At 44.6% G+C, this 18,050-nt stretch overlaps 1 protein-coding gene across 2 annotated transcripts in view; it reads right to left on the reverse strand.

Moving 5' to 3' along the window:
* Positions 1-1,049, reverse strand: part of ROCK2 (Rho associated coiled-coil containing protein kinase 2) — a 107,011-nt gene extending 105,962 nt beyond the window's left edge. For both annotated transcript variants that reach the window (XM_070932985.1, XM_070932986.1), the window contains exon 1: positions 537-1,049. In XM_070932985.1, coding sequence (XP_070789086.1) covers positions 537-683 — 147 coding nt within the window. In that variant the 5' untranslated portion in view covers positions 684-1,049. The remainder of the gene's footprint in view (positions 1-536) is intronic.
* Positions 1,050-18,050: the final 17,001 nt, after the last annotated feature.

The following is an 18,050-nucleotide window of genomic DNA, read 5'->3' on the forward strand; positions in this document are numbered from 1 at the left end:
CTTTTCATCCTGTCAACACACTTCCGTGAGAAAAAAAAAAGTGTTCTTCATCGTTGCCTCGTCCACTCAATCCAGACTCTCAAATAAAAATTCCTTCAGTGTTGAGCGTTTCCGAGCGCAGGGAGGGGGCAGAGCACAGGACGGGCATTGTATTTTAGACACAAACGTCCACTAAACAGTTAAGTCTCTCCGGCCCTCCAGTCAGAAGTATTCAAAACTCTCCATATTGAGAAACTGTACTGGTGTACAGTACATCTTCCTCTCCCCGCCCAGCGCTTCCAAAGCAAAAAGTGGGAGCAGGCTCCGGTCTTCCCATCCAAGTCCTAAGCTATTCTCGCCTCTTTTCCCCAATCACGGAAAACGCGGGAGGTGTGGATTCTTCCAAGCATAACGTTGCTTTAAAGCACCCCAAAGGAGATACAGCTCTGCCTGCATCCTTGCTTGCCCTCAATCTCAGATCTTTTTTTTTTTTTTGCACCTTTCTCTAATCATATACACAGACACAGACACAGACAGCCGCCATCAATTGAACTCACCAACAAACTTTCCACATTGACCGGAGATCTGGGGTCCCGGATCATGGATTCCAACTTCCTTTGCCGGCTCGCCAAATGCCCTTCCCCGGATACCGGCGGCGGGGAGGCAGACATTTTCGTTACCTGTCTCGGCTGCTGGTGGTTCATTTTCACGTTCGCGGCGGATCTCTCACCGCTTTTTTGTCCCTCTGGGTTCTCGGGCGCCAAAGCAGACCCGGAGACCGTCGCTTGTTTGGAAACGGAGGAGGCGGCAGCGGCGGCGGCAGGAGCGGGCGGAGACTCCCTGCCGTCTCCAGCCCCGCCGATTGCTCTCCACTTCGGGGCCTGCCGAGTTTGGGGTGAAGGAAGCAAACAATCCGCCGGGCGGAGAAAAACGGGGCTCAGTCCCAGCCTCACCCGGCCAGGCCTCTCTCCGGAGGAGCAGCCAAAGAGGTGCAAGCGGACGACCTCCTCCTCCTCCTCGCCTCCCGATTGGGGCGGGCACTGCTGCCGCTGCTCCACCCGCCCGCTTCCCAGGCATGAACAACCCAGAAAGGGGGAAGGTGGGCGCCTGGAAGGAGAAGGGAAAGGGAAGCCGCCTCGGGAAGCCCCGCCGCGGCCTTCCTGTTTCTCTCCTTGGTCTCTTCTTCTGCAGCGACGAGGCGGGAAAGGAAGGCAAGTTATGACCGAGCCCCCCACGCTGCCTCGGCCATTTTGCACCAGGTCACTCACTACCCGTCGGGGAGAAGACAAGGGAGGGAGGGAGGGAAAGCGGCGGCGGCGGCGCCCGACTTCCTCCCTCCTCCTCTTCCTCTGTGGCTAGAAGGATGGGAGGGAGGCGGCTGGGCCCGCCTCGCTGGGTCTTTCTCTCTCTGGAGGCGTTTCTCTCAAGGGAGTGGGCTGCCCCGCGCTGACCTCTGCTAGTTGCCGCTTCGTCGGCCGAACGAGTGATTGAAGCTTCTGCCTCCTTCTCCTCCTCCCCCCCCCTTTAATTGCAATTACAAGCTTAATTATTTTAGCAGCGGCGGCGGCATGATTACTACTACAGCGATGGCTTCCTCCTCGTTACCCACAAGCCTTCGCTGGTAGAAGGATCCCCACCAAGAGGCAGGCAAGCGAGGAGCAGCAGCGGGAAAGAGAGACCAGTACGGGGGAAGCTCTCTCCTCGGGACTCGCTAATATAAGTCCCTGAGCTCAGGCGTGAAAGGTTGTGCAATTGGTGCGGCAGGGCTGGTGCTTATTCGCTTAGTTTCCCACCCACCCTTCAAGGGACTTGTTGACTGAGCTCCAGGAATGGCACGCGCGACGATAGGCACAGACGTATATAGGTGCGTGCCTTCCTCGAGATATAAGCTGCCCTCAGGCCATCCAAAATAAGCGGGTGACTCCCTGCATGCCGCTCTTCTCTCGCCCAGCCACCTTCCGCCTCCAATCGGCTGATAGCAAAGGCGGGGAGGGAAAACAACGCGATAGCAACCGAAGTGGAGCGATTAGCCTCAAGAGGCGGACCGGCCGGTGATGCTTGCGGGATGGCACGCAGACCATATAAAGCTCTGAGGGCGACTGAAAGGGAGGGGGGATGGGCTTAAAACTCCCGGCAGCATCCCTTGAATCAGCTCGCCGGTTGTTTTGGGGGAGGGGGGGATTTGGCCATGGAAGGGGGGGAAAAGCCGGCTTGGGTTTGTCACGACAACAGCTAAGGTGCATGTGCGGCATCCCCATGAAGCGAAGCGCTAAGCCAGGGAAAGCTATCCTTAGCTGAAGTGACGCCATCAAGTTCTATCCTGATGAGGAAAGCCAATATTTATGACCTTTGTTATGGTAGACAAACGCTTTATGAAGAAGCAGGGGAAACCTTCTGCCTTGAATATCCAAACCAATAGGACCGCAGTACCTCTAGACAAAAATATTCATTCCCGTTATGTCTTCTGGCTTGGGTGGAGTTTGATTTGGTGGTGGTGGTTTTTTCTAATCGATTTTGCAGAACTGTGGCACACCATTCACAGTTCATGCCTGTTACTTTGATGGCAAACTAGCCTCTGTCCATCACCCCCACCAACATAATATACCGTGTTTGGATTTCAAAACGTCTTCCTTTCTGCACATAGCAAAGGATGGTTGTGAGCATGCATAGAATGTTTTATTCACCTACAGAAGGGCCCCCTCCTAAAAAACCTACCCCCTAATTAGAATTAATGGCATTCTGAAATTAAAAAGGACACACACAGTGTTTTGGATAAGGAAAGATTACCTGTTAGCTCCACAGCAGGAAGCTGGTTCTGATCCAGTGGGTGTACTTTCTGCCCCAAAGCCTTTTTCAAGCCAGATGATACTAAAAGAGATTTGGAGAAAGGAAGTCTCACCTTACCTTCTCAGACATGACATTTCTTTCTTCAGCTATGTAGACCTGTATTTTTCAAACGTGGCATGTTCAGGTTGTGTGAAGTTCAACCCCGGAATTCCCCAGGTAGCATGTTGGCTGGGAAATTTTGATATTTAAAGTCCATGCATCTTAAAATAATTGCTAAATGTGAAAAATACTGATATAGACTCAAGAGCTCTCCAGAATAAAAGCTGTAAATGTCCAGCACAAACGGATTTCCTGCCTTTCCTGACAGTTTATGAAGAAACTACAGCGTGGCAGCAGCTAGAAGCTAGTTTTGGTTTGAAGTGATTCCAGAAGATTTGTTTTAAAAATCAGAGCCTGGATACCAAAAGAATGGAAGATGCTCTGGAGCTATAGCGTGATGCTTCAGATAACACCTTTTGGGAATTTTGCAGCAAACTAACTAACGCAATAATCTGTAACACTGTTTTCCATACATGTAAACATGTTATATTGAAATAATGCAATGCAATGCATTTAATACTAGATAAGGTCTAGTTAAATTTTCAAGGATAACATTATATGCAGATACGGCCTAAAAGAGCTCACATGGAAATGGTGCATTGAAATTGTTATCATCCTATCTTTTTCATCTGCTTTCAAGTCTTGCCTATTTAATATCATGTAAGAACATGCTTTCTCATTAAAAGTTCCTGAAAACTAAAACAGCACTGTAGTAAAGATTCCTCATCAAGTATTAATAGCATTGCCCCTCAAGTACCAGCTATGCCATCTTTCCTTTTATATGAAAAAAAAGAAAAATATTAATATCAGAAGCCAAGAGAAATTTAAATTAAGTTTTAAATTTTCAGAAACCTGTATTTATTGAAATCAATGTGATAGAAAACATGAAGGCATTGAATGTGGAACAATCAAATGAGAGAGATGATCTCATTGCTAGTTTTATTGTGCAAAATAATAGGAGGGGGAAAAAATCCTGATTTCAAATTACCACTAAATGAGGCCAGCATTTAGCAATAACTACATGTACTAATTTCCCAGACAGCCTTTTAAAATAGTGGTTTTAAATGGATAAGCGGGCCTAACTATTAAAATTAAATATTGTCTGAAGTATAGTGTTTATTTCATTATAAACTATCAAGCTGATAAAAGAAAGTATAGTAGGAAACAGTTTCACTCTTATATTTACTTAGGCCAATTAATCTCTTACTTCTCTATTAATAAAGTATAGACTGGAGCCAACTTGAATGAGGACCTCCCAGTTCTTGCTTTAGTCAGGAAAGAAATTGCATGAAAAGCATCCAAACAATAGGTCAAACCAAGCAAATCTAATGACATCTACTGGCACATCAAGTCAAAACAACCAGCATAATAAATAAACAGCAGGCTTTATATCATGTTTAGCAATCTTCTAAGGGGATGTTTCCAGTTTTGGAGATGTAAGAGTCTCTTATTTAATGATACCATTCTATCAAGCTACCAGCTTTCCTTCTCAAACCTTCAGTTTTATATCGACGTACAACAATCATCCCTGCTGCCCTTCATTCTCCTATTGAGCTGGCCAGCACTTCCAAGCACATACCACGCCAAAAGCACCCCAAATGACAGCCACATATCACTCCACCATTGCCCTCATTCTTCCTTTATCAGCTTGATTTCTTCAGGGAGCAAGAGTTGGGCTGGGAAAATAACCAAGAGGAAGGATAGTAGCAAGATGCCACCGCATGTTGACAACAGGAGGGGAGAAATGCCAAAAGTTAGGAGGCAGAACAAGACAGGAGTTTCCATCAATAGGTTTTGCAGTTCCAAAGCTGTCACCACTGCATTTCTTCTGGAGGAGGAGATGAGCCAATGGTTAATCAAATTAACTTCCAAGCCTTGTAGTGCTGCATCCATCACAGCGCTGCATTAATTGCATGTGAAAAGATGTCAAATAGCATGTTAGAGGACTGATGTATTTTTGAAGCAATCCATTATTGAATTCTGACTGTAAACTCAACTGTGGTTGTAAGATAACATGAATCGCTTTACCCAAAGTTATTGTGTCTCAGAGGAGATATCTCCTTGCCATGGATATGTATGTTTTATGGTGGCTTACAGCAATATTACCTCATCTTGGTGAGAAGAAAGTTCATTCTATTAGGTCCTGCTTATGCCTGGACATCTGAAATGAAAAAAAAAAAAGGCTGATTCCTTAACCTACATGCCACTGCAATTAAATTTCTCATAACAATAAAAAAAACCTTATATGGCACTGCATTTTAGGCAGTGCAGGGAAGAGATGGTAAACCCAGAAATGTTGTACAAACTCCACGCTATATCTCCATGCAAATGTTGGCCGGATCTAAAATCTCATATATTTATAGCTTGTTATCACTGTGCATATTTTCCCCATCTTAAAGGGAGTTCAGAGCCTTTATAACTCCCAAAGACTGCAATTCTTAAACAGCCTGTGGTTTTCTTAAGAGGCAAATCTTGCAGTGTTCTCTGCTCCATTTCCTTTCCTCCAAAATTTCAAGGCTTTTTAAACAGGAAGGTCAAGTGTGGTGCAGAGGAAGGATTGCTCTTCTATACCTACTCTTGCCCCAGATTTTCACACAAAGAAGGTGGTTACTCACTGTTCTCTTTTCTTGTTAATTTCTGGAGATAGATCTGCCAAAAGAAGACATTTTGAACACCTGAGGGAAACCAATTAGATGAGGAGAGTACACTAACTATTACAAATGGCAGTATAAGTACAAGCTGTACTGTCTCAAGACTCATTTAGGATTTCAAAATAATATCTGAAGAACATTTACTTTTCAGATTCATGGGCATAATTTGAAATACCAAACTGCCTTTGTCTCTTCTTGACATTTCCTAGTGTTGAATTGCTCTTTATAAAGCTCTTTATAAAGCTTTCTAACAACTCTAAAATTTATTCCCCAAAAGAGCAATTAGATATAATTTATAATAATAGTGTAAAACAGAGTTGTATGTATTACCTCATAGGTGAATTTTCTAACAAAATAGAAAATTCAGACATCACAATAATATAGCAATCACTTTTATCAAAACTGAAAAAAAAATAATTTAAAACTCCTGATTTGGAAAAGAAAAATTACCAGAGACAAACATTTACCAAGTTCTTAGTTGTCAATTCCAATAACAGAAAGATAAAAGTAAGTTCATCTACCTTCCAAAACTATTGAGCAAGCATGATGTCACACAATATTTACAAAGAGAAAGTCCATTTGTGATGGAGTGCTTGAAGTCTCGGGGCACTATAAACTTTGTAATCAAAATAACTGCTTTGTAAGAACAGCAGACATGGGAGTGTGGAACAGTGTAACCAAGTGACCAGATAAACAACATGGCAAGTTTTTGTTCCTTTAAAAGAAAACTGATCTGCAGAAATCTACCCATTTGTTCTTGGTATGAATTAAACTCATTCTTGAACTCTATATCAAATTTATTAAACACAAAAGCTACAAGACCGTTCCCCCCCCCTCCCAAAAAAAGACAACAGATCCCTGTAAAACATTTGTCTGCATGAGCATAATGTGAAAGCATGAACACAGGTCAAACTTATTGTCTAGTGCCCTTCATGAGCCAAAATCATCAGGTTATGATGTGCCATCCTGCCTGCCTGCCTACTGTATCTACCAAAAAGATTTTATATTCATCTAATTAACATTCTCTCAATACAAGTTCCTCAATGAAAGATACAAGCCTACTTCAAGAATTCCACCAAAGGAAAACTCACCACCTTCTTTGGGATTCCACTCTTATGCTATTTTTATCATTAGAAAGTTTCTCCTAAATTTGCCAAAACCAGCAGCTTTGCAGTCTCAACTCATTTACTATAATCCAGCCCTTTGGAAATCTTCTCCTTTTTCTGCTACTATCCTGCATATTTGAAAGCAGCTGTCAAGTCTTTTCTTAATCTTCTCCAAGCTACATATATGCAACTTAACGTTTTTCCATAGAAGTTTGAAAGAGACAGATAATGATGGAGACAGCATTATTCTTGGCTGGTGTCAAACCCATTGCAATATGTTTGGGCTGCATTCTGCCCATTTGCTGTAAAGTACTTCACAGTACAAGTAGTCCTTGACAACTCGTTTAGTGACTGTTCAAAGTTACAACAGCACTGAAAAAAGTAACTTATGACCGTTTTTCGGTTATGATCTTTCCAGCATCCCCATGGTTCATGTGATCAAAATTCAGATGCTTGGTAACTGGTTCATATTTATGATTGTTCACCCCACCCATCCCTCCAGGACACACAGCACTTGGGCCTGATCCTCACACACCCTTCACACTTACCTTTTGAAGTTTCTGGGCTCCATGTTGGGGAAAGAGGGCAGGCCACGTGTCCCTGGCCCATGCAGCAGTGACCACAACCCAGCCACCATTTTCTCCCACCCATTTTTGGGCAGGGAGGAAATGGCAGGTCTCAAACTGTTTTGTGTTGCTGCTTAACAAGGTCTGCACAGTGCTGTGTAGACCTCATCAAGGCAGCAAATCAAAGCTGTTTGTCTCTTGGCCATACAGCGGTGACCCGAATGAGGCCACATTTTGGGGGGTGGGATAAAATGGGGGCTGCTTCTGGAATCGCCCCATTCAATCACACAAAGAAACAATCCATTGCAGCAATCTGGAAGACCTCAGAGGACTTCAAAGACAAGTGAGGAGGGTGTTTGGTCGGGGGGGGGGGGGAATTAAGCCTATGGTAAGAACCTGGTGGGAGTGAGAAAAGGCCTGTGGGGACCCAAGGGCCAGGAAGCAGAACAAGGGATGTCTTCTGGTGTGGGGAACACAGGGGGGCCGGGCAGGCGGGCCTGAGCCCATCCTACAGCTCTAAGGGCCCCCCACCCCACCCGAGCAGAACTGGGTTTCAGCAGGTTCTGACCAGTTCTGGAAAACCGGTAGCGGAAATTTAGTTTGGAGAACTGGTAAATACCACCTCTGACTGGCCCTGCCCCCATTTATTCTCTGCCTCCCAAGTCCCAGCTGATGGGGAGGAAATGGGGATTTTGCAGAAACCTTCCCCTGGATTGGGGAGAGAATGGAGATTTTACAGTATCCTTCCCCTGCCATGCCCACCAAGCCACATCCACCAAGTCATGCCATGCCCACCAAGCCACACCCACAGAACTGGTAGCAAAAAAATTTGAAATCCACCACTGCACCCGAGGCATCCCATACTTCATTTAATGACTAGCACATGCATTTACCGATTCATTGGGGAGACCAGGCAAGTGAGAATGTCTCCCCTAAGGACTGTTGCAACATGCAGTCTTAATGAGCAGGCTCCATTACAGTCGTATCTCGAGAACTACCTGCATTGCATCCTTGTGATAGCGTAACTCTTCCTAGTGCAGTCAGTTTCCTATCATCTAGCCGGGTGGAAAGAAACCCATGTGTCTGCCATTTTGCTTGGGGTGCTCCTTTTGTATGACTGCTGTTGAGAAATCAGGATGCTGACAATAGAGTAAAAGGTATGTAAAGCAAAGAAATCATTTTTTTCCTGTTCTTTCCTTCCCATTTTTGGCTCTGTCTGTTTTTTTCCATTGGGGACTTTGCAATTTTCCTCTTTCCTTTGTTATTTGTCTATTTTTCTTTGGTTCTTCCTCATTTTTTTTCATACTGCCCTCCTTGCCATGTGTCTTTTTACTTTCCCCTCATTTTAAAATCTTTTTTTTTCCTTGTCCATCCTCACCTTTTTTGGAGAGGGGGACCTGGCAACACCTGGCTGATCTTTTCTAGACTGAAGACCAAGCAGAATTGGACGAGAGATATCATACCAGAGTTGTTTGCTTGACTGAGCAATAAAAATAGAAAGAGAAATTTCGGAAGACAGCAGCAAGCCATTTCTGTACTGTTGCCATGAAAACTATATGGATGTATCTGTGACACCCAATTGAAGGATAAATGATTTTTATTTAAATCTGAGGGTTCTCTTACTCCTTGAGGTAGCAGAATAGTTGTATCAGCCCAGGAGCAAAAATGAGTGAGGACAAAGCAATTCTATTTAGATCTACTCAGATGTATCCCTGAATTGAGTGGAACTTAATCCCAGGAAAATATTCATAAAATTGCAATTCTAAGAATTGGGGGAAGGGGGTGAGAGAAAGTCAGGACTCACTCTAGCATTCTAAATTAAAATATTTAATAAAGGTGGGATATAAATTTTAAAAATTGCTTTCAGTTGCCCACTCAAGCAGCAAAATATCTTGGATTGGTAAACTAACCCCTTATTCCTCACCTCTTCCACTTGGGATAGTGAACATTGGGCCTGTTTTGAGCCATTATGATAAGAGTGCAGTGGCAAGGCAAAAATCCAGGTAGTCCTCAACTAATGACTACAATTGGTACTGGAACTTCCATCACTAAGCAATGCAATCATTAAGTAAGCCCCTGAACTTATGACCTTTCTGCTGCTGTCATTAAATGAATTAAGTGTTTGTTAAGTGAGTCCACCTTCCCCCATTGATTTTACCTGGAAGCCCCCTGGGAAGTTCACAAATGAAGGTCATATGACTCTGCAATGCTGCAACCATCGTAAAAACCTGCCAGTTGCCAAATGCCCAAATTTTGTTCACATGACTTTGCAACACTGCAATGGTTCCAAGTCAGTTTTTTCTGTGCTGTTGTAACTTTGAATGGTTGTTAAATGAATGGTTGTAAATGGAGGACTACCTATGGCCTAAATACATGGCCTGCTGCTGAACTTTCTTAGGGCATCTCCAAAGTTAATGTACAGTTGGGATTTTATGCTTTTTATTATTGTTATTGCCATTCTTGAAGAAGGGGTTTGGTTTTTTGAATTTATGGATTGGCACCATTTTCCTAATATAGGATCAGGAAAGGCCCATCTGCAGAAGTGCAGAAACAAAAAGGTGAAAGTCTTCAAGGAAATCAGGAGGGCACTTCTAATAGACGCAAGGACTGGGGACAGTTTTGTTCCTGCACATATGATGCACGTGGCTCAACATTGGCAACTTTGAAGACTTGGGTGCTTGCTTTTTAATATTCTCGGTCAAGATGTGCTTTTTCAATGTTTATCTGCTGTGGAATTATCTATTGGCTGTCCCATATGGCGCTGAGCAAGTCAGGTGGTAATATATTCTGCACAGAACATGGAAATTAAAGACAAGGGCACTGATTTTTTGGCTGGAACTTCTATCAGGAATACCATACCAGTTAAATTTCAAACTGCACTTCTGTGGAGTTTTATTTGCCAGGATAGCAATTTAATTAATGTATTCTTGTGCTTGATCAGATTCCACTCACAAAAGAATCAGATGGAGATATATATGACCCCCCAAATTTAGTGCCACTAACTAATGGAGATGGAGGGAGGGAGAGAGGGAGAGAAACTGTCTAATGACTAGACGGTGACGCAGTGGTTAAGAGTGCAGTACTGCAGGCTACTTCTGCTGACTGCTGGCTGACTGCAATTTGCCAGTTCAAATCTCACCAGCTCAAGGTTGACTCAGCCTTCCATCCTTCTGAGGTGGGTAAAATAAGGACCCAGATTGTTGGGGCCTCCAGTTCAGGCAATCCCTTGACACTGGGAGGAAAGGGCTTGTGGCAACAGAGTTGGGGACAAGAACTTGCTTAGTTCCAGTTGGTCAGACAGGTCTGTTGTGGGATCGTCCCTTTCTGTCTGGTTCTGGGGCTTGGCACCTGTTCTGCGAGACGGGCTGGTGGCAAGGAAGACTAGCTTTTACAGTCACCTTGTCCTTTTTAACTGGGTTGGTTGACTCCTTCACAGGTGACCTAGAAATGGACCTTGCTCATCTCTGGTTTAGAGATTGTAATTAGTAATGCAATTGAAAGGAGTCAGTCCTTGCATTTTCCTGCATAGCGGGAAATTCCCTTCACAGTCACCTTGATCCTCACTTCATGTCTTAATATAATGTTCATAGGATAATGTATAGCTGTGGGGTCATTGGTGCTCTCTGAGCGTAGTGATTTTCTTGCAGACGTTTCATTATAGCACAATCCTTCCTCTGTTTCCAACTCTTCAACAAGACAGGTTAAAAATTAGCAGCTAGCTCTGAATCTTTTGCACTTCTTTTATTGTAATCATTAAATGATTTCAACAGCTTTTCTTCTTTTGTGCTAGCATTGATGCTTTATTTTGTTGTTTTGAATGTGGATTAACTGCCAAGAAAAGTGAATATACGTAAAAGAGGCTTGGATAGTCTTCTATTTCACTGCAATGAGGCTGTATAGTACTATTCCAAGTTTAAGATCCTCATATTTTCTAAACATCCCATATCATCAAATAGAACAGCTCACCACCCAACAAGTCTCAACCTTTAAATACCTAGGGGCGGTTTCACAAGCTTTCGGAGCCCAAAATGCCTATCAGGATTATGTATCCCAAAGGGCACAGAAGTCAGCCTCAGCAATGAAGTTTTTTTTATCTTAATCCAGATACACAGTTCATTCCAGCTGTTCTTAAGTTATTTACAGTTTTGCCTAGTTCAATTAGATTTCTACCATGAGATGGCAACATGAATTCAGAAGAGCTTTATCCTTGGCTCATTTTAACCACAAGTACACAGTTAGGAGGGAAGTACAAGAAAATCTGGTCAAACCGTGGTGTCTTTATGAGGCAGGTGCAAAATTTTATGATTCTGTTATTTAAGAAAACCTACAGCCTGTGTTTTGTTATGCAGCCAGTTCTACAGGAACATGCCTTTGCAATTGATTTTCCTCCTTTTCTCAAAATTCCCAGGGTATTCTTACTCATTTTACTTACATCACCTATTAAGCAACACAGACATGTTTTCTTTAAGTGCTGCTGAGTTTTGTTATGTGGCATGTAAACTCCACCTACTATGAGTCTTAATGGTTAATGGTTATGTACTGCTTAATCATATACTTTTTTTTTCTGACTGTGACTGTAATGAAGTCTAGCCTAATATAATCCTAGGATAATGGTAATCTAAACATGTTTTAAGCAAATTTATTTAAAGATATGATTAATGTTTATAGTTACATCACACATATGTGTCTTTCCAGTTGCAGCCCTGAATTGTAAGAGGAACATGCTAGAAAGAGAAACACGGTCTCTCCAGCTATCTACTAGAAGGAAAGAGAAGAGGACGATTAGCAGCAAGATGGAAGCTCAGTTACAGTGGCGAGAAGTACATCATTGGAGACTTGGAGTAGGGATAGGTTGTCATAGTTCAGAGTGTTTCCTTCTTTTTATGTTGTGCTAATATACCTCCTTTCTTTCAATTCCTGCCAAATTCCACTTTTCTTCTCATATGTGGGCCCTGAATATGGAATTAAATGTAAGAAAGGAGCAAATATTTGTTTAATGGAAAATTATTGCATTATTCTCAGCAGATGGTTAGATGCTTCCCTGGAGGTTTAAACAAATATATTCAGTTATATTAATAGAATGCTCATGCTATAAATATCAGAAAGAAATATGCTACATGTATGGCAGAATTTCCCTGCTATAGAAAAGAATGATTACAGATAGCAATGTAAATAAATTTAACAGGAACAGAAGTTCCATGGATCCCATATGCTAATTTTGTTGAGCTATTGGAAATGAATAAAATCAGATTCAGACTTGAATCTCTTACTATTTCAAGAGTCTCCAAAATCAGATGCACTGGAGTTGCACTTGCATATTAAGAACCCCAGCCTCTCTATGTCTGCACTGAGTTCCCGTATGGGGAGCTAATTTCCAGGTAAGAACAAAGAGTACTGTGTCTAAAATCAGTGCATCTACAAAATTATGCTATTCTTTCCTTGAAGCTCTATTACTGTATCACAGAAAGATCACTTGCAGTAGATCAAGGGCATACATGCTATTTGATGGGCAACCAGCCAAGACTAAGTAAAAATAGAACAAAAATTAAATTTTGATTTAATTTAAATTAAACGCCACGGTGGCGCAGTGGTTAGAGTGCACTACTGCAGGCTACTTCTGCTGGCTGCCTGTAATTTAGCAGTTCAAATCTCACCAGGCTCAAGGTATTTAGCCTTCCATCCTTCCAAGGTGGGTAAAATGAGGACCCAGATTTTTGGGGGCAATATGCTGACTCCAAGCAATATGCTTGGAGAGGGCTGTAAAGCACTGTGTATATTTTTTTTATTTTTTTAAAATTTTATTTCAAATTTATATACTGCACCTTCTCTCGAGAAACTCAGGGCGGTGTACAGCCAGATTAAAAACATACAATACAAACATTAAAAAACAATTAAAAGGATATATATTAATTTGGCCCCAATTTAAGATAACAAACCAATTAAAAATTAAAAATATGTTAAAAAATATGTTAAGCCAGCCCGGCTTGCTGAAAAGAGAAAGTTTTAAGGGCACGGCGGAAGGCACCGAGGTCTTGGATTCTCCTTATCTCTGGGGGCAGCTGATTCCAGAGGGTAGGTGCCCCCACAGAGAAGGCCCTCCCCCTGGGGGTCACCAGCCTACATTGTTTGGCTGATGGCACCCTGAGGAGGCCCTCTCTGTGGGAGCGCACAGGTCGGTGGGAGGTCATCGGTAGCAGCAGGTGGTCTCAAAGATAACTAGGTCCTATGCCATGGAGCACTTTAAAGGTGGTAACCAACACCTTGAAGCGCACCCGGAAGACCACTGAGAGCCAGTGCAGCTCACGCAGGAGTGGTGTTATGTGGGAGCGCCAGGCGGCTCCCGTGATTACCTGCGCAGCCGCGTTCTGGACCAGTTGGAGCCTCTGGGTGCTCCTCAAGGGGAGCCCCATGTAGAGAGCGTTGCAGTAGTCCAGGCGCGAGGTGACGAGGGCGTGAGTGACTGTGCATAGGGAATCCTGATCAAGAAAGGGCCGCAACTGGTGAATCAGGCGAACCTGACAGAAGGTCCCCCTGGCTACAGCCGTCAGATGTTCCTCCAAGGACAGCTGCGTATCCAGGAGGACTCCCAGATTGCGTGTCCTCTCTGCGGGGGCCAAAGACTCGCCTGTGATAGTCAGTGATGGAGTCAACCGACTATATCGGGATGCCGGGAACCACAGCCACTCACTCTTGGAAGGGTTGAGCTTGAACCTGTTCCTCCCCATCCAGATCCGCACAGCCTCCAGGCACTGGGACATCACTTCAAGGGCATCGTTGGGGTGGCCTGGGGTGGAGATGTACAGCTGGGTGTCATCAGCGTTCTGATGATACTTCAGCCCAAAGCCACGGATGATCTCACCCAGCGGCTTCACATAAATGTTGAACAGAAGGGGCGAGAGGACCGACCCCTGAGGCACTCCACATATAAGAGGCCTCGAGGTCGATCTCTGCCCCCCTGCCAACACGAACTGCGACTGGTCTGAGAGAAAGGTGGAGAACCACCGTAGCACGGTGCCCCCTATCCCCAACTCTTCCAACCGGTGCAGCATGATACTATGGTCGATGGTATCAAAAGCCGCTGAGAGGTCTAACAGGGCCAGAACAGAGGAATAACCCCTGTCCCGAGCCCTCCAGAGATCATCGACCAATGCGACCAATGCCGTTTCCATGCTGTGCCCGGGCCTGAAACCCGACTGGAATGGATCTAGATAAGACGTTTCCTCCAGGTACTGCAGAAACTGTCGCGTGACCACACTCTCAACAACCTTCGCCACGAAGCGAAGGTTGGAGACAGGACGATAGTTGGCTAACACTGCCGGGTCCAGGGAAGGCTTCTTGAGGAGAGGCCTCACCACTGCCTCTTTCAAGGCCGTGGGGAAGTAACCCTCACTCAACGAAGCGTTAATAATTCCCTGGAGCCAGCCTCGTGTAACCTCTCGGGAAGCCAGTACTAACCAGGAGGGACACGAATCCAGTAAACATGTGGCCGCACTAAGTCTCCCCAGAATCCTGTCCACGTCATCAGGGGTAACAGAGTCAAACTCTTCCCAGATAACATTCTCAAGACTATTCCTCGCCACTCTGCCCGAATCTACCCAGTCAGAGTCCAAATCCCCCTGGATCTGAGTGATTTTGTCATACAGATATTGTCCGAAATCCTCGGCCCTGCCTTCCAGGGGGTCCTCCCGCGCTTCCGGGTGGAGCAGGGAGTGGGTCACCCTGAACAGGGCAGCTGGACGATTCTCTGATGATGCAATAAGAGCGGAAAAGTAATTAAACTTTGCTGCCTTTATCATCACTAGGTAGGTCTTAATATGCGACCTTACCAGTGTTCGGTCAGATTCAGCAAGACTGGCCCTCCAACTACTCTCCAGGCATCTTTTCCAGCGCTTCATCTCCCTCAGCTCCTCGGTAAACCAGGGAGCCTTGAGGGATCGGCACCGGGTCAGAGGCCGCAAAGGCACGACTCGATCCAAGGCCCCACCAGCCGCCCGATCCCAGGCAGCCACCAGGTCTTCAGCCGAGTCGTGTACCAGATCCTCAGGAAATGGCCCAAGCTCCATCTGGAACCTATCAGGATCCATCAGGCGCCTGGGACGGACCCATCTAATTGGCTCCGCCTCCCTGTGGCGGGGTGTCGTGGTTAAAAGGTCCAGACGAAGGAGTGAGTGATCTGACCATGACAAGGGTTTCATGTCTATATCCCCTATAACAAGACCACTCAACCACTGGCCAGAGACAAAAATCAAGTCCAGTGTGTGTCCCCCCCTATGAGTGGGCCATGAACTAACTGGGTCAGGTCCATGGCCGTCATGGAAGCCATGATATCCCAAGTCATCTCCGACGTCTCACCAATGGACGGCAAGTTGAAATCACCCATGACCATAAGTCTGGGTGTATCAACTGCCACCGTGGCTATCACATCAAGTAGCTCAGGCAGGGCTGTTGCCACGCGGCAGGGAGCCAGGTACGTAAACAACAAGCCCATCTGAACCCCATGACCCCATCTCACAAAGAAGGACTCACATCTGGCAATCTGTGGCACAGTGGTCTCCCTCGGACCGAGACCTTCTTTAATAATAACCGCCATCCCCCCGCCCCTCCCCTGGGCCCTCGGCTGATGGAATGCTCTGAAGCCTGGTGGGCACATCTCAACTAGAGGGACCCCTCCCTCCGGGCCCAACCAGGTCTCCGTAATACCCGCAAGGTCCACTCCCCCCTCTTGAATAAGATTGTAAATGAGGGGGGCCTTATTTACCACGGACCTGGCGTTGCACAGCATCAGCCGGATGCCCAGGTCCTGAGTAACTGTGCCACCTAGTATCCGAGAGGAGCCTTGGGGACCGGGGCGCGCAATTGCTCTCAAGTAGCGAGTGTGCACCCCCGACACATGATATGGTCCCCTGCTCCCGCCATATCTGCCCCTCCCATCCACCGTGCTGATGGTACATCCCTCATTAAGATAGCCCGCCATCCCCTCCCCAATCCCTCGTCCAGCACCCTCCAAACCGTTACCCTGTGTCGGGCTCGGCCCCAACCTTGGTGGATTACCCTCCCCCATCCTCCTTGGTCACCCTCCCAGTTCCTCTTAAAAAATTATTAAAAGCCCTAATTAAAAAACCCCTCAATTCCCGCTTTGAAACATGCTATCTCTCCGGGTCCCAAAACCCGTCCTTGAGGTAGGCCCTCAATAATGTGGAGGGCCACGTCTGCGAGAGGGGGGCATCTCGCAGTGCAGTTAGCTTAGCTGCCAAATACATCCACTAAGAAGACCAAATGGAACTGGAATCCAGGTGGGGTCCAATAAAGTTCTATAATAAAGATGGTAAAGGAGATGGTAGAACCATGTGGAAAGAACAGCTGGTCTCCACTGTTCTCTCACCACAGTGGGAGGAGTCCCAGGCCTTTGAGCACCTCTGCAGGATCAATGTCCCAATCACCCTCTAAATGCTATGCTATTGCTATTAATGTGACTCCTCTGTGTTTTAATGTACTGATCTCACATTAAAAATTATAGTTTTGTGAGACCCCAGTTTTTGTGAACTTGCAGGTTCAGTGGTAATTTCTCATTCTGGGTAATTTTTAATTGTAATAGAGAGGAAGTGGCAATGAAACAAACCTCTAATTTTGATTGCCTCAATGCTATCACTGACAGAAGTAATATCCATACATATGAACATTGTATATATCGTGATCATTAAACTCATTTCCCTGGTTCAGATCCCTGGGCCCCAACATTGTATATACCGCATAGCACTGTATCCTGATTCATCTAAGGCCTTTCAACTCCATGGTCCATAAGTTGTGATTAAGAACCAGAAAGCATATGCAGATGCATGTGTCCATAATGCTATATAATATATACATGAACACCTCAAGGAGAGACAGTGGGAGGGAGGGAGGAAGGAAAAGAATGAGTGATGAACCTAGCTTTCCCAACCTCTCAACAATTCTGCCTCCAGACTTCAAGTTTCCCATGGTGGGTGACCCTGATGTCACCATGCCAAGAACAAGCATTACAGACAGATGTTTGTAATTCAGTCATTTCTGGGGGATACAAAACCAAAATTACGGCCACTGAGTAATTTCCCAGTCAACACACATGATATTTGGAGAAGTAATAAATATTGAGATGCTAGTCTATAAGACTTGCACAGCTATAACTATCTGCTTTTATAGGAAAAAGAATCAAAGTACAATCTCAAGGAGCATTTGTTAGGAGATGAGCTCAGAAGAATGCAAAACCAAGGCCATGTCAATAATAGCAAAATCGTAGATAATAGGACATTGATATATAAGGAAACAGTGATTCTTACCTTTTGGGATGGAGTGAGTTACTTACTATCCCATTCAACATAAATGTGTTTATTGAAGTTTTTTTTTCTAGATCTGAATTTATTATTCAACTTAACTACACTTCTACTTTGTTCAATGTGCCACCCCAAGAATTATCTTGTGCATAAAACAGAAACATTTAGAAGTCTGAGAGAGAAAAAATAGCACAAGTCTGCCACCTGGAGTGACACAGTAAAGTTTTCAATATAGCCAAACAATGACTGTGATATCATGCTATGGGATGTATGACACACCTTGCCACGTAAATCAAAATCCTATGATATATCTACGGGCAAATCACATGGAAGCCAATGGATCTTTCCCTCAAGAATTTTGCAAAGAAGAAAAGGGGGGTAAATGTAGGACTTATCTCTGCACAAAAGAAGGGATAGATGAAGTGAGTACTGTCTTAAAGGAAAACAACTATTAAATATTTCTTTTATATTCAGAGGAGTTGTTCAATTTAACAATGTATTTGGCGTTGGCGCTGTTCGGTCACCTTTCTGAGAAGGCAAACAAGATTCTAC

The sequence above is a fragment of the Pituophis catenifer genome, unplaced genomic scaffold (genome assembly GCF_029215685.1).
Source record: "Pituophis catenifer annectens isolate HBS135680 unplaced genomic scaffold, rPitCat1.0.hap2 SCAF_1, whole genome shotgun sequence".
Classification (NCBI taxonomy): domain Eukaryota; kingdom Metazoa; phylum Chordata; class Lepidosauria; order Squamata; family Colubridae; genus Pituophis; species Pituophis catenifer.